At 58.8% G+C, this 21,409-nt stretch overlaps 1 protein-coding gene across 2 annotated transcripts; it reads left to right on the forward strand.

The window, feature by feature from the left end:
* Positions 1-721: 721 nt before the first annotated feature.
* BAIAP2L2 (BAR/IMD domain containing adaptor protein 2 like 2) lies at positions 722-21,318 on the forward strand. Of its 2 annotated transcripts, none has more exons than XM_059681572.1 (14): positions 722-950; positions 1,987-2,062; positions 2,921-3,007; positions 3,399-3,460; positions 11,769-11,840; positions 12,029-12,145; positions 12,978-13,124; positions 17,467-17,619; positions 18,021-18,171; positions 18,269-18,494; positions 19,386-19,583; positions 19,893-20,100; positions 20,628-20,671; positions 20,847-21,318. In XM_059681572.1, the coding sequence occupies exons 1-14, from the start codon at positions 900-902 to the stop codon at positions 20,920-20,922; spliced, it is 1,668 nt and encodes a 555-aa protein (XP_059537555.1). In that variant the 5' UTR covers positions 722-899; the 3' UTR covers positions 20,923-21,318. The 2 variants fall into 2 exon arrangements, with proteins under 2 accessions (XP_059537555.1, XP_059537556.1); XM_059681573.1 differs by having other exon boundaries at positions 726-950; positions 19,389-19,583.
* The last annotated feature ends 91 nt before the right edge of the window (positions 21,319-21,409 follow it).

A 21,409-nucleotide genomic window follows, 5' to 3' on the forward strand; every position in this document is an offset into this window, starting at 1 on the left:
GTGCACTGTGGTGTGAGTGCCCCCACCCACCAGCTCCCGCAGCCTTGACCTTCAGCCTGACCCTCTTCTTCTTGTGCCCACTTACATGGCTGCTGTTTCCCAGCTCCCTGGGGCGGGGGTCCTCCTTTCTTCCAGGCCTCCCCACACGTGGCTGGGGAGGGCATTCTGAGGTGGCCCCAGGCCCACCTGCCCCAGTGGAGGCCGGCAAGAGAGAGACCCATTTTCCGGGAGCGGGTGAGGTCCAGGGCGGGCGGGGGCTCGGTGTCACGCAGTGAGCGAGCAGGGCCAAGGTTTGCCCGGGTCTGTGCGACATCAGAGGCGGTGCTGTCCCCTGTCCAGCACGCAGAGGGCCTGGACGGCAACAGCGGACGTGGGCTGGGCGCTCGAGGTGCAGGTCTGGGGCTCAGGGGAGAGCAGGAAGCTGACAACAGTGACCCCCACTGGGCGTTCAGCCTCCAGGGGGCTGTCAGGCAGGGTCCTGGGGGAGGGCCACCAGCAGTCCTAGCCTCTCGGTGGGCAGGGGTCCTCCCAGAGCCAGGGGTTCCGGCTGGCCTGGCGGGGCCTGGTCCTGGAGGTGGCGGTGACCTCAGCGAGGCTCACCCACACATGCCACCAGCCGCCGCTCTGAGGGGTAAATAATTGAAGGCAGGTCACACGAGCCCGCCCGCGTCACAGGATGCCTTCCCCCGGGTCCGGTTACGCCCCAGATCGCAGGCTGGCATCCCGGCTGGTGAATAATTAAGCTCCCGCCTCCTCCTGGCCGGCCCTCCATTTCTAGGTCCCACTCTGTAGCCTCCACCACCACCGCTGAGCAGTGGGCACCGGACAGACAGACGGTACCGACCCGGTGCTCCCAGCCCCGCGCACCAGCCTGCTGCTCAGCCCGGCGCAGCCGCTCCATGGCCCCCGAGATGGACCAGTTCTACAGGTCCACCATGGCCATCTACAAGGTGAGCCCTGCAGCAGCGGCTGGGCCAGCTCCGAGGACAGGCTGAGCGTGGCTGCGGCGTGTGCTGGCGGGGAAGGCGTGGGGCCCGGCCGGGCTCAGCTGTGGGCGTGGGGGTGGGGGAGTCTCTGGGGGCAGTCAGCCACCCAGCCCCAACCTGAGGCTCCCGGGCAGGGGTTTGTCCACAGTCACCCAGTGAGTGACGGGCCTGCTGAGCCGGTCTCAGCAGGAGCCTCCGCCTCCCAGACGCTGGGTGAGGCAGGACAGGGCCCAGCTGCAGGGCCCCAGGAGCCGCCGCCGGGAAGTGGGGAGTGTCTGTCTCTCTGTCTGTCTGTCTCACTGTCGTTTCTGAGCCCCTCTCTCAAACTGCCCACTTCACTGCAGAGGGGTTGCTGCATTTCCAAAGACCCTTATCGAGCACCTGTGTGCAGGCCCTTTGCACAGGAGGCCTCTCAGCATCCTACCCGTGGGGTCAAAACTGATCACCCCAGTTGGTAGATGAGAACTCTGAGGCCAGAGAGGTCAATCAGCTTGTTCAGGGCACCAAGGGAGGCAGAGGGGCTGCAGGGATTTGAAACAAGACCCAAGTCCACCACCGGATGCCCTCCCACGGGCCATGCTTGGGGTGGCCTTGCTCCCAGAAGGCTCTTTGAGGGGGGCAAGATCTGCCCTCACCTCTGAGGTGACTGTGGGCAGCCTGTGTGTCCAGTCCAGCGAGGCCTGGACTCAGGCCCGGGTTGAACTGTGCCCAGCTGGGGACTGCGACAGACTGGCAGGCTTCACCCAGCGGAGGCTCAGGACCCTCCGGGTTAGGTGTGTGAGCAGGAGCTGGCGAGGGGGGCCCTGGTCTTGAACAGAGATGGCCTCTGAGGCCCGTGCAGGATTCTGGGTGACCCCAGGTTTCTAGGCTGGCTCCCCCAGATTCTGGAGGCTTCTCACGGGGCTAGGGGTGCCCTGCTCCTGAGGCCCAGTGACTTGCCTCTGCCCAGCATTCCTTCTTCCTCTCCCAATCCTCACCCTCCCTCTCTGCCTGGGGCCAGAGCATCCTGGAGCAGTTTAACCCCGCCCTGGAGAACCTGGTGTACCTGGGCAACAACTACCTGCGGGCCTTCCACGGTGAGTGCCCCCCACGGCCCCCCCAGATTCTCCGCACCCCACACCAGGCAGCCATTCACCACTTCTCAGCAGCACCCTCTCCCCCAGTGCTGCCCACAGAGGGTCACGAGGCACCGATAGGATGGACAGGCCAGGGGCACACCTGGAGCCAAGTGCCTCCAGCCCTGCCCTGCCTTTTGGTTCTTCAGAGGGGATTCCCCCCACCACAACCTGAGCCTGCCCCCCATGCCCCACACCTGCGCCCTCCCCACCCCACCCCTACCTCTACACCTGCGCCCTCCCCTCACCCACCCGACCCACACCCCTACACCTGCACCCACCCCTCACCTGCCCACACCTGCGCCCACCCCTCATCTGCTCTACCCCTGCCCCTACACCTGCGCCAGCCCCTCACCCGCCCCACCCCTACCTCTACACCTGCGCCCACCCTCATCTGCTCCACCCCTGCCCCTATACCTGTGCCACCCCCATTCATGCCCCCCACACCTGCACCCACTCCTCACCCGTCCCACCCTACCCCTACACCTATGCCCACCCCCATTCCTGACGCCCCCCCACGTGCACCCACCCCTCCTTATGGGCACACACAGATGCCTGCACCCCCACCTAAGAGAGACCACACCAAAGTCCCAGGAAGAGCGCCAGGCCCTGTCCCGCAGCGAGAACCCATCCCGCGCTGCCCCCTCTCTCCGGCCTGTGCCACCTCACACATGCCACCAGGGCCCCACCTCCCTCTCACATGCACCCACCCAGATCCCACCGTGGCCCCTGCACACTCTCTCTGGTGGAAGGAGGGGTCCCCAGAAGGGGGGGCGGCTGGAGGAGGGACAGGGCTGGACCCCTCTTCCTCCCGCGCAGCCCTGTCCGAGGCGGCCGAGGTGTACTTCAGTGCCATTCAGAAGATCGGGGAGCAGGCCCTGCAGAGCTCCACCTCGCAGATCCTGGGTAAGGGGCTCCCCTCTCTCTCTGCTCTGCACGCCTTTTGGGGCCTCAGGTCTCCTCCCGGCCCCTCTCCGCCCCAGGCCTCCTCCGCTGTCCAGGCTCCAGGCATGGCCTGCCTCCCGGTGCCGCCTCACAGCCCCGGGCTCTGCTTGCCCCTCACTCTCCATCCCGGAGGGGATTCCTTTTACAGACTTGCCTTTCCAGGAAGTCGCCCAAAGACACGGGTCCTGCAGCCCAGGCTCCTCCCAGCCCTCCCTGCAGGGCCCAGCGCCCTATGGGAAACCCGGGACTTTGTCCCAAAGCCCAGCCTCAGGCAGGCCCTTCTGGAAGCCTCTGTTGGGAGGAGGGGATGGGGCGGGATCCCTTGTTGAGCCGCTGTTCTTGGGGCTCCTAGGTGAGATCTTGGTGCAGATGTCAGACACCCAGCGCCACTTGAACTCTGACCTGGAGGTGGTGGTGAGTATTGGGAGGGGTCACCCTCCACATCCCGCCTGAGGGAGGACTTGCTGAGGCCCCAGTGACACGGCACCAGCTGGCCAGGCTCTGCCAGGCACATGGGTCTGCAGCGTCTTGTTCTGGCCTCCAGCCACCTGGGCAGCAGGGACCATTTCTGTCTCCACTTCACAGAGGAGGAAACTGAGTCTCAGAGATGCAGCCACTCTCCCAAGGTTCCAGCGTCAGAGGAGGAGCCAGGAGAGACAGGGCCCGCCCTTCCCTCTCCCGGGGAGCAGCCTGCAGTTTGACCTTGTCCCGCCCCTGAGAAAAGCCCTCCACACCCTGCCACCCCAGAACTGACCCAGGCTTTTCAGAGGACTTGCAGGCCCTGCCGGCACCCCCCCAGTCACAGCCCAGCCACCCCGAAGTGCTGCACCCCAGTCACAGCCCAGCCACCCCGAAGTGCTGCACCCCAGTCACAGCCCAGCCACCCCAAAGTGCTGCACCCCATTCACAGCCCAGCCACCCCGAAGTGCTGCACCCCAGCCACAGGCTAGCCTTCCCCCGCTGGGCTGCTACGATGCTGGCCTCTCCCAGAAGCCCCCACCCCTGCCATCCAGCACACTGGCCCCTCCTCCATGAAGCCCCCCTGACTCCTGGGCAGGTTCAGTCCCTCCTCCCTCCAGACCCCCCAGATGCTCCCCTCTGTTCTTAGCGCATGGCAGTTAGAAGCACTGGGTTCAAAGTCCAGCCTCACCGTTACTGGCTTTGTGGCCTGGGGTGAGCTCTCCTGGCATAACCTCTCTGTGCCTCAGTTTATCTGTCTGTGAAATGGAGACAATCACAATAACTGCCGTGTAGGGTCTTGTGAGGATTCAGTGAAATGGATACATACACACCCTTCGCCTGGCACCCGGGCCCTTCGAGTCCCTTAGCTGTTCCCTGCCCCTGTCCCTGCCAAGACTGAGAGCTCTGCTGGGGTGTGGTCTTCTCTCCGCAGCTCAAGGGCCTGGCACGGGGACTGGCACTGAGCAGAGCTTCAGGACTAGGAGGGAAGAATGCGCTGGGAAGGGGGCGCGGGGCTTGGCCAGAGGGGGAGGAGATCGGGCGTTCCGAGGGAGCACAGTGGCCAAGCGGGGCGTGAGCGCGGCACCCATGGGAGACGTAAGCCAAAGGCCGGAGTTGGGGCAAAGGGGCGGTGGGGGCGGTGGTGAGGGGCCTTAGAAGCTTCTGAAGGAAATTTCAACTGATTGTGACAGTCCGTGGTTCTCAAACACGTGGGGGGGACCCTAAAAGTCGGGGTGCTCTTTGTGGGACACCATTACATACTCATCAGTGTGGTTATCAGGTTGAAACGGGAAACAGTTTTACCAGCGGAAACTGTGTACCCACGTGCACAAACCCCCGGCGACTCCCGGGCGCCCTGAGGTGGATGCAGCCGTGCGCCTGCACCGCCCCTGGGCTTGGGCGGGAGTACGGAGCCCGGCTCCCACGGGCAGCCCGGACCGCCTGTCCTTGTGTTTGATGGCTCTCCGTGTCACTGGGGCACCCCTGGGCCGGACGGGGACAGTGTCACCCGGGCCCGCTCTGTAAAAAGAGCTGCCACCTCTGGGCACCGGTGTCTTGGCTGTGACAACCGGGCAGGGCCCTCGGCCAGAACCACACTGGGCAGCACAGGCCAGCGGCGGCCTCCCTCTCTGGCTCATTCATTGGACGGCTCCTCACTGCCTTGTGCCAGCGCTGTCGTAGGCACTGGGGGTCCAGCAGGCGACAACTCTGCTGCCCCCCCCCGAGGGCGGAGCCAGCCCCAGCCCCAGGCAAGGAGGCGTGGGTCTGTGTGAACTGTGCAGTCGGCATTTCTTTACGTTTTGCGTCACTCACTCCGCACACGGGCTGTAAGTTTACCCCTGCTGTTGCAGGCATTGATGCTTTGTTTTGTTTAACTGCTACGTCTTCCATTGTACGAATATACCACGGTTTGTTTACCTCTTTTTCAGTTGACAGTCATTTGGGTTGCTTTCCGTTTGGGGCTATTAGAAAGGGGGCTGCTGTGGCCCTGGCTGGTTTGGCTCAGTGGATAGCGCGTCAGCCTGTGGACTGAAGGAAGGGTCCCTGATTTGATTCTGGTCAAGGGCACGCATCTCAGTTGCAGGCTCCTCCCCGGTCTGGGCTCTGGTCGGGGCGCATGCAGGAAGCAACCCATCGATCCATCAATATTTCTTTCTGTCTTATCCCCTCTCTTCCACTCTCTCTAAAAATCAATGGACAAATATCCTCGGGTGAGGATTAAAAAAAAGAAAAAGAAAAAAATTAGGGCTGCTGTGAACATTCTTGTACAAATCTTTTTGTGAGTATATATTTCCATTTTTCATGGGTAAACACCTAAGAGATGGCCCTTCGGGCTGATACATACTTAGCTGTACAAGAAGCTGTCGGAGCGCTCTCCGAAGTCCCCGGACGATCTGCACTCCTGCCAGCGGGTCTGAGGCTGCTGGCACGCTGTCCTTGCCCACCTCCCTACATGGTGTGCCTCGCTGTGGTTACATTTTGCATATCCTGGTGACTAAAGGGCTTGCTGGACATTTGCATATCTTCTTGCAGGTGTTTATTTAATCTTTTGACCGTTTTTTATTGGGTTACTGTTATCGCTGACTTTTCGTGTTCTTCAATAGAGTCAAGACGTGAGTCCTTGGTCAGACGTATGTACGGTGAATGTTTTTTCCGAGTCTGTAGCTTGTCCACTCGTTTTCTTAATGGCGTCTTTGATGACCAGAAATTTAAAATTTTTATGAAGCCCAACTTGGCAGTTTTAAAAAATGGTCTGTGCTTGTGTCCTCCCCAAGAAATCTTCGCCTACCCCCATCGCAAAGATAGCCTCCTGCATTTTCTTGTAGAAGTTCTATGTTCTGGGCTTTACACTTACGTCTGTGATCCTTCTCAAATGTATTTTTGTGTATGAAGTGAGAGAGAGTCAGGGTTCCTTTGGTCCTGGACGGATATTTGGTTGTTCCAGACCATTTTTTTAAAAAAACTTCCCTTTCCCTGTTCAATTGACTTGGTGTCTTGGTCAAAAAGTGATTTGTTCTATATGTTTAGGTCCATTTCTGAACTCTTCATTGATTTTCAATCGGTGTGGCCACAATAATTTTTAAAACATGCAGTGCCTGGCTATTTAGTCAGGGGCACTGACCTTTTCGCCCTTAGTTTGTCAAATTAAAAAAATGAGCTGAACCGATTTGGCTCAGTGGATGGAGCGTCGGCCTGTGGACTGAAAGGTCCTGGGTTCAATACCAGTCGGGGGCATGTATCTTGGTTGCGGGCACATCCCCACTGGGGGGCGTGCAGGAGGCAGCTGATCGATCTCTCTCATCGATGTTTCTAGCTCTCTATCCCTCTCCCTTCTTCTCTGTAAAAAATCAATAAAATATATATATTTTTAAAAATGACAACAGCGAACACAACAATAGCTATTGTGTATGAATGAATCAAAATGATACGTTTTTTGGTTAGATAAGCAAAAAAATATATATTTTGATGTGCTGCAGAATTTTAGTAATTAGTTTATGTTTGCCATGAGGTAAAGATTGAAAATCACTGCTCTACTCTGACCATCAGTATCTTTGTCTATCCTTATACCAATACCACACTGTATAAATCACTGTAACTTTATAGTAAGTCTTGAAATCAAGTAGTCTAAGAATTTTTTTTTCAAAATTGTCCACTCCATTAAAGATCCTTTGCATTTCCCTATACATTAGAGAATCAGCTTGTCAATTTCTCTAAGAAAGCCTGCTGGCATTTTGATAGTGATTTTATTAATCTGTAAACAATGGTCATCTTAATAATATCTAGTCCTTTGATCCATGAACATGGTATGCCGCTCTATTTATTTATTTCTCATAGCAATGTTTTGTCATTTTCAGTGTAGCAGTCTTGCACATCTTTTGATAGTTTTATTTCTAGGTATTTGGCATTTTTTGAAGTCATTCGTAAATGGCCTTTTAAAATGTCATTTTCCACTTGTTCATTGTTTGACTTATAGTTTAGTAGGATCACTCTGGCTCTTATACTAAAAATAAAATAGTGTCCAGCTAGTATAGCTCAGTGGTTGAGCATAACCTATGAACCAGGAGGTTACTGTTCGATTCCTGGTCAGGGTACATGCCTGGGTTGTGCACTAGATCCCCAGTAGGGGGTGTGCAGGAGGCAGCCGATCGATGATTCTCTCTCATCATTGATGTATCTATCTCTCTCTCCTTCTCCCTTTCTCTCTGAAATCAATTTTAAAAGTTTTTAAAAGAATAAAATAGGTGTGGAGGGCAAATGCAGAAGCGGGAGACCAGTTAGGAGGCTATTGCAGTAATCTGGAAGAGGGAGGTGTGGCCGGGGAAAGGGTTACAGCAGTGGTGGTGTTGAGAAGACCTCAGATTGAAAGTAGAACCAATGAGATTTCCTGCTGGATTGGATGTGTGTTGCAAAAGAAAGGAGAAAGTCCAGGTAACTCCAGGGTCTTAACCTGACCAACAGGAAAGGTGGAGTTGCCATTAGCTAAGGTGGAAAAACTGAACGTGGAGCCGTTTGGATGGAGAGGAGAGGCCAGGGGCTCAGTTTAGACAAGATAAGTGTGAGATGATGATCGAAGACAATCGGAGAGGTGGACGCCTCAGCCGCACACAGGAAACTGTAGTTTGGGGGTGAGGTTGGGGCTGGGATGGCCGTCTGAGCATGGGGACTGCTCATGGGGGGGGGGGGGGGCGCACGTAGTGAGGAAGGGAAGAGGCCCAAGGCCTGAGCTCTGGGTCGACCCAGCGTTAAAGGGTCAGGGAGATGGGGGGACTCAGCAAAGGACGGAGCGGCCAGGGGTGGGGGCGAGAGAAACAGGAGAGGGTGTCGGCTGGAGGCTGGGGGAACAGGTGTTTCAGGAGGAGAGAGTGGCCGGTCGCGTCCAGTGGTGATGACTGGCTGAGGTGGGTGAGTCCAGAGAACTGACTTAGCAACATGGAGTCTCCGTGACCTTGACAAAAGCATTTTGTTGGCGTGGCAGGGCATGGCCTGACTGCAGGGGATTCAAGATCCAATGGGGGTTCGGCCCACAGGCAGTTCCTTCAAGGAGGTCTCCCGTGGAGATGGCAGAAGTCTTGCGAGAGTTCCTGGGGTCACACAGAGCTGGCAGGGATGTTCCCAGCAGCGGGGCTGCCCTCAGCTGCCGCACGCAGGGAGCCTCCAGACGCGCTGATAGCGCGGGGGCAGGGAGACATCTGTCCTGACCTGCTCGAGTCCTCAGCCTGCCTGGGCGGGGACTTCCTGGTTGCAAAGCCACCTGCCAATTATTGACAGGCGTCTGCTTCCTCCGCTGCGAGAGCGCAAAGTCCGCGCGAGTATCATCCTCCACAGAGCCGTTCCTCCAGGAGCGTGCGGGACTTTCCATCGCCCTGTGCCCGGCCCATCTGGTGGGGGCAGCCTTGGCTGTGCCCTCTCCCCGTCTGCGACCGCAGTCAGGCCGTGGCAATGGGGCGCCTCATGGCCCCTCTGTGCACTCACCCTGCCGCGGTGGTGCAGCCAGATGTGATCGGAGCAGGAGTGACATCACATGATGGAAGGGGCTTGTTCACCAGCAGTGTTTCCAGGCAAGAGGAGAGGGAGGAGGAAAACAGAATCAAGAGGAGGGAGACGGCTCCCAGCTTGTCTGCTGTCAGTATTATAAGGACATTTGAAACCATCTCTGCCCCCCTGCCCCGCTCAGACAGCCCACTTCCTCCTCCACCTCCTCAGCAGGCCAGCCCCGCAGTAGCTGAGGGGCAGCATGTCCGTTCTGTTGGCTTTGTGCGTCTGTGATATTCTCTGTGGCCTTCAGTGTAGTTCAGGTTCGTCTCCCAGGTGCCAGTCGCCTCTTTCCTAGCGCTGGTTTCACCTCGTCTGGGGTTTGAACGTCTGCCCAGCCCCACGTCTCCCATAAGCCTGTGGTTCCTATTGGGCGGTTCAGCAGGATGTGGGATGTTCCGGAGCACGAGTCTGTGTTCAGGCAGGAATCCCGACCTGTCTCTTCAGGGGGAGGCAGGCCCAGGAGGACGGTGGGCGCCTCCTGGCTGGGAGGGCTCGCTGGGTGGGAAGTTGCACTTCCTGTGGATCCAGCAGAAAAGGCCCCACACAGGCCAGAAGTGTGTACTCAGTGCAGCTCATAACACTAACACGCCCCACACCACTTACACACACACATACACACACCCTCGCTCATACACACACACATACTCATTCTCACACACACACTCATACACACACACATACTCACTCACACACACACACACCCTCTCACACATACTCATACACACACACACATACTCTCACACACACACACACACACACACACACACACACCCTCACTCACACCCACACTCACACACACACACACTCACACACACATCCTCATTCACACACCCTCACTCATACACACACACATACTCATTCTCACACACACACTCATACACACACACATACTCACTCACACACACACACACACCCTCTCACACATACTCATACACACACACACACTCTCACACACACACACCCTCAATCTCACACACACACACCCTCACTCACACACACACTCACACACACACCCTCTCACACACACATACACTCACACACACATCCTCATTCACACACCCTCACTCACACACACACATACTCACTCTCACACACACACACACACCCTCACACCCACTCACTCACTCACACACACACTCTCTCTCACACACACACACACACCCTCACTCACACCCACACTCACACACACACCCTCTCACACACACACACTCACACACACATCCTCACTCACACACCCTCACACCCACACTCTCACACACACACCCTCACTCATACACACACACATACACACACACACACAACCTCACACACACACACCCTCACTCATACACACACACATACTCACACACACACTCACACACACCCTCACATACACACCCTCACTCATACACACACACATACTCTCACACACACACACTCACACACCCTCACACCCACACTCACACACACACACTCACACACACACATACACACACACATACTCACACACACACTGGTAGCCACAGCTCAGGGGGTTAGGGTGTGGCCAGTCGCTTACAGACCAGCAATTACCAAAGTTTCAGAAACAATTGTGGGGGGAAAAGTTACAATTCAGAACTTTTATATTTACTGGTTTTCCTGCATCCTGGAAGGAAATTCCCAGCATTCCTTTCCTGGGCGAGGCCATACCCCGGGGGACAGAGCCCCCGCAGCACAGCAGGGAGACCCCGTGGCAGGAGGTAGGATGCCAGCAGAGGTGACGGTCCCCGGAGGCGGAGGTGGCAGCGGGTGAGAGACGCTCCTCTCCGCTCCCTGTGCAACCTGACCTCCAGGGCAGAGAGGCCGCGGGAAGGACTGAGGACCTGATGCCCCAACGGTGCAAGTGACCCAGGGAACACGACGGGACACAAGCGAATGTGCCAGGCGGCCGCTGAGCCCCAAACACGCTCGTCGGGTTTATCGGGCTGGACCTTAGCAGCACCTGCCCAGCCTTCACTATTGCCGGCGGGGAAACTGAGGCCCAGAGAGGGCCAGCAACTTGTTCAAAATCACGAAGCAAATTGGAGACACAAGCAGAAGTAGGACCTAGCTCCTCTGAGACGGCTCAGAGCCTCCCCTGGCCTCCCGGCCACCCAGTGGCCAGCCGCCGCCTTCTCACCTGTCACGGGAACCTGCCACCCCCACAGCTAAGGCATCAGCCGTTCTGAGCACCTTTCCGCTGGGCCCAGCCCTGCCCACGGTGCCACGGATGCAGAGATGGGTCAGACTTGGTTCCTACCCACAGTGCTCGCTGCCCATACAAAAGGGCTGAGGAGGACCCAGCAGGAGATGTTGCCCTGTGGCTGGAGGGGTGGACAGTGACCGAGCAGATGCACACACCTTTCAGGAACTAAATGACTGAGCAGCGACCCCGCCCGGAGGTCAGGGGGCAGGCATTTGAAGATTGGTGGGGAATCCAGGCACGGGGAATGGCGTCGCCACAGCACAGGCTGAGACCAGGAGTAGAACCAGGGGCCGCTGGCACAGTTATCGAGGGTGTTTGAACGAGGTGCCACACTTAGTGTTTCTCATGATTAACATTTAACCCCTCCTCCAGCCAGGCACTCTTGCTGTGCCCATTTCTCTAATGACTGGGCAGGTGCCTGGTGTGTTAGCACTGGGTGGGCAAGGGTCTGCGTGGGCAGTGCAAGGCATGCTGGGGCCTGAGAGGGGAGGGGCCGCCTGACCCCCCCTGCCCTCCGCGCAGGTGCAGACGTTCCACGGAGACCTGCTGCAGCACATGGAGAAGAACACCAAGCTGGACATGCAGTTCATCAAAGTGAGTCTGGCTGCCGCCTCTCCCGCCTGGCAGATGGCACCGAGGCCAGCGCTGCGCAGTGCCCGGCCCCAGGGCACACACGTTCCCAGCCGAGCCGCCTGCCCTGTCCAGCGCTCTGACCCACGGGCCAGGCGTCCAGAGCTCTTGACGGACGTGGGTCTCCCTTCCCCTCCCCCCCGGCCCCCCAGGACAGCCGCCAGCACTACGAGATCGAGTACCGCCACCGAGCTGCCAACCTGGAGAAGTGCATGTCTGAGCTGTGGCGCATGGAGCGCAAGAGGGACAAGAATGTGCGGGAGATGAAGGTGCGAGGGCTGGGGACAGGACTGGTCTCTGGGGGGCCCTCTGATACCCTCCTGAGCTCCCCCACCAGCACCAGGCCACGCCCAGGAGTGTGGCTTGCCCGAGCCCCTGCTGAGGTCAGCCAGCCCCTGGAGCGGGTGGAAATTACTGGTCAGAGAAGCCCTCAGCACTGCTCCTTGCCTCCCCAGGCGCCCCTCGCCCCTCCAAAACCCTAGCACCTCTCTAGCTTCCCCCACTTCACTGAGCAAACCAGAGACCACTGGTCACGCGCTCCTGAACCCACTAGCAAAGGTGTAACCCACCCTCCTTCCCCTCCCGCCTGCCCAGGCAGGGCTCTCCTCCCTGGCTAAGGCCAGTCTCCCCCTCCAGCCCCCCCCCAGCCCCTCCTCCCCAGCCCCTCCTCCCCAGCCCCCAGCCCCTCCTCCCCAGCCCTGGACTCTTTCTCCAGGCCCTTCGTCTCCTTCCCTGTCCCCTCTTCTGGCTCCTCTCATAAACTCCTCTCTTTTCAGAATCTTCCCTCCCAAGTAGAGGGTTATTGATCAACTCATCTGCACTTTCATTAAACCAGTCTTCCTGGGCACCACCTCCGTGCTGGGCCCTGAGCTGGGTGCTGGGGACAGAGGGCTGTCTGGGGGGACAGAGCCCAGGCTCAGGAGGACGAAGCTGCCTGTGACAGGGCAGGCCCGGGAGCTAGGATGGGCTCGGTGTTCAGGGGAGGCCCCAGGAGGAGGCGGCTGGGTCAGGGAGGACAGGGAGGCTCAGAGAGTGGGCGCTCCAGGTGGGTGGAAGGAGGCACCCACCCCCTGCCTCAGCCCAGACCCCCCTTCCCCCCAGGAGAGTGTGAACCGGCTGCACGCACAGATGCAGACCTTCGTGTCTGAGAGCCAGCGGGCCGCTGAGCTGGAGGAGAAGCGGCGCTACCGGTTCCTGGCCGAGAAGCACCTGCTGCTTTCCAATACGTTTCTGCAGTTTTTCGGTCGGGTGAGCTGGGCTGGGAGGGTGAGCTGGGCTGGGAGGGTGAGCTGGGCTGGGAGGGTGAGCTGGGCTGGGAGGGTGGGCTGGGCTGGGACAGCACTGGAGCCCTCGGGCTGTGCTCTCGCGCTGGCTGCACAGAGGAACCGCCCTCCTTCCTCCTTTGCCTTCTCTCTTCCTCGGCAGCTATTTTATTTATTTTCTCTCTCTATTTCTTTTTTAGTCATTTCTGTGTCTGTTTGTACCATCAGATATTCGTGCATTTATCCACTCATGGCTTTGTTTATTCTCAGATCATTCACTAATTCGTGCATTTATTCATTAGTGTATGAACCAGTGACTTTTTCATTCCTACTTGCATATACTTCCCATTCACAAATTCATTGATTCATAGGTTCATTCAGTTATTGTCTGTTAATTTTATCCGATGCTTTAAATCCTCTATGCTTTGCTATTTGCTAAGACCAATCAGGTTTTTTTTCATTTCTCATTGTGTTTCTAATGGGTCCCGCTTTCTGTATTTTGCGGCCACGTGGTCAGTGCTGTTGGGTTTATGAGTGTTATACCTTCTGGGTTAGTGTTGTCATTTAGGTTCTCACTGTCTCTCACAATCCAGTCTGAAACTTTTAATTCCACTTCGTCTGAAATTAATATTGCCCTTCCTACTTTCTCTTCTCTCATCCATTTTTTTTAAATATTTTTTTTTATTGATTTCAGAGAGAAAGGGAGAGGGAGCGAGAGATAGAAACATCAATGATGAGAATCATTGATCAGCTGCCTCCTACATGCCCCACACCGGGGGTTTGAGCCCTTAACCCGGGCATGTGCTCTGACCGGGAATCAAACCCTGACCTCCTGGTTCATAGGTCAACGCTCAACCACTGAGCCACGCCGGCTGGGCTCATCTGTTCGTTTTAGGTGTGTTTTCTGTTACTAACATGTAGCTCAGTTTTTATGCTTGACCTGTCTGACATCTGTCTTCTCATAGAGGAATTCGGTCTATTCCTCTTAACCTGACAACTGATATACCTGTTTTATTGTTTTCAGATAAGTTCACTTAACTGTATTTACTTTGTCATTTCTTCTTTTTCTCCCATTCTTGTTTATGTCATTTGATTGAGTTACTATTTCCCTTCCCCTTTATTAATTTGGAAATTCTACTGTTCTTATCTCTACTCATGATGACCACACTTTGTGACCCTCATAATCACATATATTTACCTATCATCTTTTTAAAAAATATATTTTTATTGATTTCAGAGTAGAAGGGAGAGGGAGGGAGGGAGAGATAGAAACATCAATGATGAGAGAGAATCGTTGATCGGCTGCCTCCTGCACTGGGGATCGAGCCTGCAACCCGGGCATGTGTCCTGATGGGGAATTGAACCTTGACTTCCTGGTTCATGGGTCGACGTTCAACCAGCTGAGCACACCCTAGTGTCGCCCTAGTGAGTGTGAAGGGCTGTCGCGTTGGGGTTTTGATTTGCATTTCCCGGATGACTAGTGATGCTGAATATCTCTTCGTGTGCTTATTGGCCACTATATGTCTTCTTTGGAAGGAAACTCCTTTCTGCCTGTGTCCTAAGCGTTAACCTCCAGCGGACCCCTCCCTGGCTGCCTCCTGCATGCGGGGTGGCCTCCCAGCAGGGGCCTGGGCTGGTTGAGCCTGACTTCCCCGAGGTATGGGGAATGGGCAGCCTGTTGTCTGGCCCAGCTGGGTTTGAGAACATACAAGATCTGACTCCTCAGCTGGTTAACCATAAACATTTACCCGTTACTATGGCGAATGCACGAGATTCAGAACAAGACGCAGAGAACTGTGACTCCTGGCACAGGAAGGCATCCTCTCGTCCGCAGCCATCAGTCCTTGCTTAGTCCGGGTCTCCTCAATAGCGCCTCCCCCGCTGCAGCGCCTCCCAGTGGGTCGCACTTGCAAGCACAGCTCCAGGGTGAATCCCCAGGAATGGAGTTTGAGTCCACGGATGTAGGCATTGGTTATACCAAGTCACACCTCCACCAGCAGTGTGTGCGCGTCCCTGCTTCCTGGACAACAGTGTGAGCCAACTTTCTGATCTTTGCTCATCAGAAAGGTAAAAAGTGTTTTTTACATTCTCCCATGACCCTCTGTGGCTTGAAGGACTGTACAGGTTCCTTCCCAGCCGGGGGTGATGCTGCCCGGAGGCAGGACTGGGGAAGCCAGCGATGCTGAGTGCTGCCCGGGCTGGGACGTGTGGTGGCCGTCACTCCAGGAGCCCCTGCTGCCCTGGCAGGCGCTCTCCACCGAATAGTGTCAAACTAGACAACAACAACAACAAAAACTTTAAAAAATGTGGCCTGCAGGCCCTCCTGGTCTTGCTGTGCTCACTGCCTCCGAAACAAGCTCACAGAGACCTTTGTTGTAAGGGGTTCGCTAATGACTATGCAAGGCAACAGGGAGACCGTCCCTCGTGACCAGCTGCCCGGCTGCTCCTGTGACGTGAGGCTCTGAGCCTGTTTGCTGCCGGAGAGCACGCTGAGGTTCCCAGCAGCTGGGCCAGGGTGAAGGGAGTGGCCACCGAAGGGCAGCAAGCCCCCTCCAGGCTGGTGCCGGCCACTTCCCTGCTGCCGTGACGCCAGGCCTGGAGCCATGGCCAACTGCTCTGACCCTCAGCATCTTTCTCTCTAGGGTGGAGATAGACTCGCACATACCTCCCAGAGCCATTGTGAGAATCAAGTAAGAATAATGCAGGCGAAGCCTTTAACACCAGGCCTAGCAGAGCACATATTCAACAAAAGGAAGCTTTCATTACTCCTCAGGTGACAGTCTCGAGCTTGGCCGATCCCTAGGGGACGGAACGCTTGAATAAAGAGAGGAGTTGGTCTGGCAGGGCTCAGGGGCTGAGCATAGATCCATGAACCAGGAGGTCACAGTTCGATTCCTGGTCAGGGCACAGGCCCCGGTTGTGGGCTCAATCCCCAGTGGGGGAGTGGGGGGGCGGGGTGCAGGAGGCAGCTGATCAATGATTCTCTCTCATCATTGATGTTTCTATCTATCTTTTCCTCTCTCTCTGAAATCAATAAAAACATTTAAAAAGAAAAAGTGTGAAAAAATTAAAATTGGAGAACTGTTTTGATTGATTTAACTTATAGAGGTGACTGGGTGACAGCACAGACAGATTAATACCATTGAAGACAGTTTTATTACATATCGCAGTCCCCAAACAAGGGTCATGCCCTGCCACCCAGGGCCACCTGGGGAGGCACCAGGGGTTGGTCAAGAGGCAGAGGGAGCGAGGGGAAATCATGGCCCAGAAATGTACTATGGTTTCCATGGAAGGAAGGGGCAGACCGGGAGAGGTGACTTGAAGCAGGTTTGGGATTGAGTAGTTTCAGTGGGCTCTGTGGCATAGGGGTGGGGTCTGTCTGTCTGGTACCTGGCTCTGGGGTGATTTAGGGCAGGGGAAATATTGGCTTGATGGGTGAGTTAAAGGAAGTGGTTGGGGATGCAGCTTTGGATTGTTGGTTTGCATACAAAAGGCCTGTTCAGGGGCAAGTTGTTTAGGATCCCTAGGGATTATCTACACCACGGGAGGGGCAGCCTCTCCAGGAACAGCAAGACCTCGGGATGTCAAAGAATCCTAAAATACAGAAAATTTAAAACATGATTAATATACACATTGCAGGTCTAACACTTAAAGCCCTCCTACCCCAAGCTGTTGTGGTCAGCTGCTGAGTGTGTGTCCTTGAAAGTGTCAAGCAGAGTTCAATGCCCCTGTATTGGGGACCCCGGAAAAGGGGTGCCATGTGACTACAGGGATGCACTGGGAACGGGGTTTGAAAGGCCTCTTTAGAACACTGCTCCCACGGGCTCAAACAAGCAGGTGCTTATTTAGTGACTGGGAAGTTCAAGGGTTCGGGTACAGCTGGGCCCAGGAGCACAGCCCGTCATCAGAAATTCGCCTTTGTTGCTGCTGAGCTGTAGTTTCCTGTGTTGGCTTCATTCTGTTCAGCAAACCCCACGAGGTAAAAGGATACATTTCTCCAGGTTGTTCCAGGGTGAGCACTGGGGTTGAATTCTTTGGTCACAGTTTTGGGGTAAGTGCCATCCCTGTGGCCAGGAGGACGGAGCACCCTGAGTGGCCAGCCTAGGTGCTGCCCTCCTGCCGCCGGGGCAGTGGGAGGACTCCGCCCAGAGCACACAGAGAGGGGCAGGGTGCCTGAGGGGCCTTTGACAAAAGTGGGGGTGCTTGGACCGTGGGCGGACTCAACGTGACACCAGCATGATCTTTAGCTCCCGACAGCTACCAAAGCTCTGTCTCCAGGATCCTGGGGGGCGCTCGGACCTGGGTGACGGCGCGTTCTCACCCACCAGGCCCGGGGGACGCTCCAGAACCGCGTGCTGCTGTGGAAGGAGCAGTCGGAGGCCAGCCGCAACCCGTCGCGGGCGCACTCCCCGGGCCTGCTGGGCCCGGTGCTGGGGCCGCCCTACCCCTCGGGCCGCCTGACGCCCACCCGCCTGGACATGGTGAGGCCCTGGGCGCCCCCGCCGCTCTTCCCTCCGCCACTCGTGCCCCCGCCGCTCTTCGCGCCACCGCTCGTGCCCCCGCCGCTCTTCGCGCCACCGCTCGTGCCCCCGCCGCTATTCGCGCCACCACTGATGCCCCCGCCACTGTCCCCGGCGCCCTCCGTGGGGCCCTGGGGCCTGTGGCCCTCCGCGCGCAGCCTGCTCCCGCCCCGGGTCCCGCTCTACGCGGCGCCCCCGACCTGGCCCTTCCGCCCCGGCGCGGCCTCGGCGCCCCCCTGGTGGCTGGGCCACCGGCCGGTGAACCCCTACGCCGACTGGGACTGGGACTGGGGGTGGGGGCTGGACTAGGCGCGCGGCCCGCCCCTCCCCGCCCCACCCTCCCCTCCCGTCTCCCCCCGCAGCCCCCGAGGCCTCTGGGAGAGTTCAGCTCCCCCCGCAGCGGGCACGGCTCCGGCCCCGGCCCCGGCTCCTACGGCCCCGAGCCCAGCGAGGCGAGGCCCGCGTCCCAGCTGGAGCCAGACCGCCGCTCCCTGCCCCGGACGCCGTCCGCCTGTGAGTGCCGCGCCGGAGCGGGGAGCGGGGCCCTGGGTGCGGGTCCGGGAAGGGACGCGGGGACCTCCCGCCCACGTGCCGCGCTCTCCGCCCGCAGCCTCGCTCTACGCCGGCAGCGCCCAGCGCTCGCGCTCCAACTCGTTCGGCGAGCGGCCGGGCGGCGGGGGCGGCGGCGGGGGCGCCCGGAGAGTCCGCGCCCTCGTCTCCCACTCGGAGGGCGCCAACCACACGCTGCTGCGCTTCTCGGCCGGAGACGTCGTGGAGGTGCTGGTGGCGGAGGCCCAGAACGGCTGGCTCTACGGCAAGCTGGAGGGCTCGTCCACGTGAGTGGGCTGGGGGGCAGGGGGGCGGGGGGCGGACCCGGAGGCCTGACCGCCAGCTCCGACCGAGACGTCCCTGATGGAGGTTCCCCATCTGCTCCGTGAGGGAGCAAGAGCCTCCTTACCAAGGTCAGGGGCGGCCGTGAGAGGTGGGACAGGCGGGGAGCGGAAGACTCCAGCGGAACATTACAGAACCTTATTACGAGCACCTACTGTGCACCCGACACCGAGGGAGGGACCGCTTCCCTGCGCCCCAGTCAGCCGGAGCCGGCTCCGATGGGGTGGGCGCGGCCTCCCCAGGCGGCAGAGGCCGTGCTGGGCCCTCGCAGGCTGGCTGCTCTCCTTACAGTCACTCGCAGGGGAAATCCTTGAAGGACCTAAACGGGCAAAGGCTCCAAAGGCAGGCTGCCCAGGGCACCGGGGCCGGAGGGCAGCAGCTGGGCCGGGAAGGAGGGAGCACAGGCGGGGGTCAGGCACCTGGGCGTGGGCGTCCCTTCCGCTGGACCTGCCCTTGGCTGTCACCCTGTCATCATGCTTGTGGTCCGTCCCCTGCCAGGCCAGGAGCCTCTGGGGAGGACTGTGCCTGCCTCTCTGGGCCGTCACGGTGGGTGCTCAGTGAGCAGGGATTGAAGGGGTGACCCCAGTCAGTCCTTGGACACGTTGCTTTCCTTCCGGACCTCCAGTTTCTCCTCTTAAGGAGCCCGAGCCTGGGGGACACGAGGCAGGGCTGGTGGCCTTGAATGCCGAGAAAGACCTTCAAGGGGTGACATGCGCTGCCCTCGGCACAGCCCCGGAGCAAGCCGCACCCGCAGGGCCCGGGGTTCGTGTGCTCCCGGGGAAGGTGGTTGGGTCACGTCGTTGGGCCTTTGCTTAGGGGACCCTCTGCTTCCCCAGCAGGAGCGGCTGGTTCCCCGAGGCTTATGTGAAGCCATTGGAGGAGGTGCCCGTGAACCCCATGAACGCCTTGACCCCCGTGACCTCCATGAACCCCATGAACGCCTTGAACCCCATGACCTCCATGAACCCCATGAACCCCTTGAACCCAGTGACCTCCATGAACCCCATGAGCCCTATGAATGAGCTACCTTCCAGGTACCTGGGTGGTCAGAGTTGGGGCAGGGGTGGGGACTCCAGTGGGGGGTGACCCCACCCATCAGGGGGGTATCTGTGAGTTGCAGTCCTGAGTGGGCCCACCCCCTGTAGCCTCTGGAGAAAGGGCACCCCGTCTCCCTAACTGTGAAGGTCATGTGTCCATCCCTCTGCCGCCTCTCAGGGCTGCCTGCAGGCCAACAGTCTCCCCTCCCCCAGGCGCCGGGGAGGAGGAGGCTGTAGGAAGCTCAGGGGCCCAGAAGATGGGGCCTGACCCCTGACCCCTTCCCTTCCCCTCCTTTCTGGGCTCAGGTCCTACCCGCTCCGGGGCAGCCACAGCCTAGACGACCTCCTGGACCGGCCGGGCAACGCCACAGCGCCCTCAGAGTACTGGGACGGCCAGCCCCGCTCGAGAACTCCCAGCCGGGTCCCGAGCCGCGCCCCCAGCCCCGCACCTACACCTTTGCCTGGCAGCCGCCGAGGCAGCATGGGCAGCACGGGGGTGGCCAGTGACATCAAGGTGAGCCCTCTCCCCCAGGCTGTCCGCAACCTGGGTCACCAGTGGGCAGGGAGACTGCAGACCCCGGAACTCTCTCTGCTTTCCCACTGTGTCTGGCAGGGGCCCCTCCACCGGGCCTCAGTCTGCCCGTCTGTGCAGGGAGGGGTGGGATGAGCTTCTGACGCCAGGGTGGGGGTGGGGGATGTATTCATGTCAGGCACTAGAGCCCCAGGTGCCCTGCCAGGAGCACTGGGAAAGGCCTGTCCTCCCTGCCTCCCAGGGAGGACACACCAGGGTCCTGGGTCAGAGCCGGGGCTGGGTAGCGACACAGGGAACGGCTCCCCATGAGGCCACCGCCGTCTTGTCCCGGAGATGGTCCTCTGGCGTGGAGGCTTCTCAAGTCTGAAACCCACAGAATCCTGGGCCTCAGGACGCCAGGGCTGCACGCCCAGAGCCTGGCACTGGGGGGCCGCTGCCTCCTGGGGGGGGGGGCAGGAGCTGGCTGGCCCCTTCCCCTCCAGACTCGGCCCTTCCTCCATCCCCTGCAGAAGCTCATGTCCTGGGAGCAGCAGCCACCAGAGCTCTTCCCTCGGTGAGTCTGGGGCAGAACTGGGCCAGCGGGGACTGGACTCAGCAGAGGGAGACAGGGTGGGGGTGAGTGCGGGTGACAGGACAGGAGGCAGGGTGGACACCTGGCTCAGGTGTCCAGGTGCCTTCCCCGGACCCACAGCCAGCTGGAGATCTCGCTCTGACCTCTCCCCCCACAGGGGCACTAACCCCTTTGCCACCGTAAAGCTGCGTCCCACTGTCACCAATGACCGCTCGGCGCCCCTCATCCGCTGAGCGCCTTCCTCCATCAGGGGTCTGAGGTCGCCCCGCCACCTGCCCAGGAGCTGTCCAGAGCTGGCGGCAGCAGCAGCAGCAGCCGTGGATCCAAGACGCCGGGGCCCTGATCCTGGTGGGGGGCACCCTTGCCCTGACCAAGTCCCCAGCCTGAGCAGCTCCGAGGGCCCCGGCATGGGGTCTGGGACCCTAAAAATAAAGCAGGCGGAATGGGGCCAGCACCACTTCTTCCCGTCCAGGGGCCCCAGGACTCTCCCTGGGGGCCTACCTCACGCCCCCATCCTCTTTCCCCTTCTCCACCCCAGTGGGGAGGAGCCCCTTACACACCCTCCCCCACCCGCACTTGTCCCCTTTTAACTTTTGTAAACAGTGAGAAATAAAGCAAGTGGACAGGCAGGAGGACTGGTGCTCTCTGGTCTGGGAGCTGGGCAGGTGGGCATGGAGACCTCCCACTGGAGAATGGGGTCACCGGCAGGTGCCTGGGAGG

This window comes from Myotis daubentonii, chromosome 2, assembly GCF_963259705.1.
Source record: "Myotis daubentonii chromosome 2, mMyoDau2.1, whole genome shotgun sequence".
NCBI lineage: Eukaryota > Metazoa > Chordata > Mammalia > Chiroptera > Vespertilionidae > Myotis > Myotis daubentonii.

Coding starts and splice junctions, on each gene's coding strand:
- BAIAP2L2 (XM_059681572.1), top strand. CDS start 900: ATGGCCCCCGAGATGGACCAGTTCTACAGGTCCACCATGGCCATCTAC. Junction 18,172..18,268: donor GCCCCGGACGCCGTCCGCCT/GTGAGTGCCGCG, acceptor CTCCGCCCGCAG/CCTCGCTCTACGCCGGCAGC. Junction 20,672..20,846: donor CCACCAGAGCTCTTCCCTCG/GTGAGTCTGGGG, acceptor CTCCCCCCACAG/GGGCACTAACCCCTTTGCCA.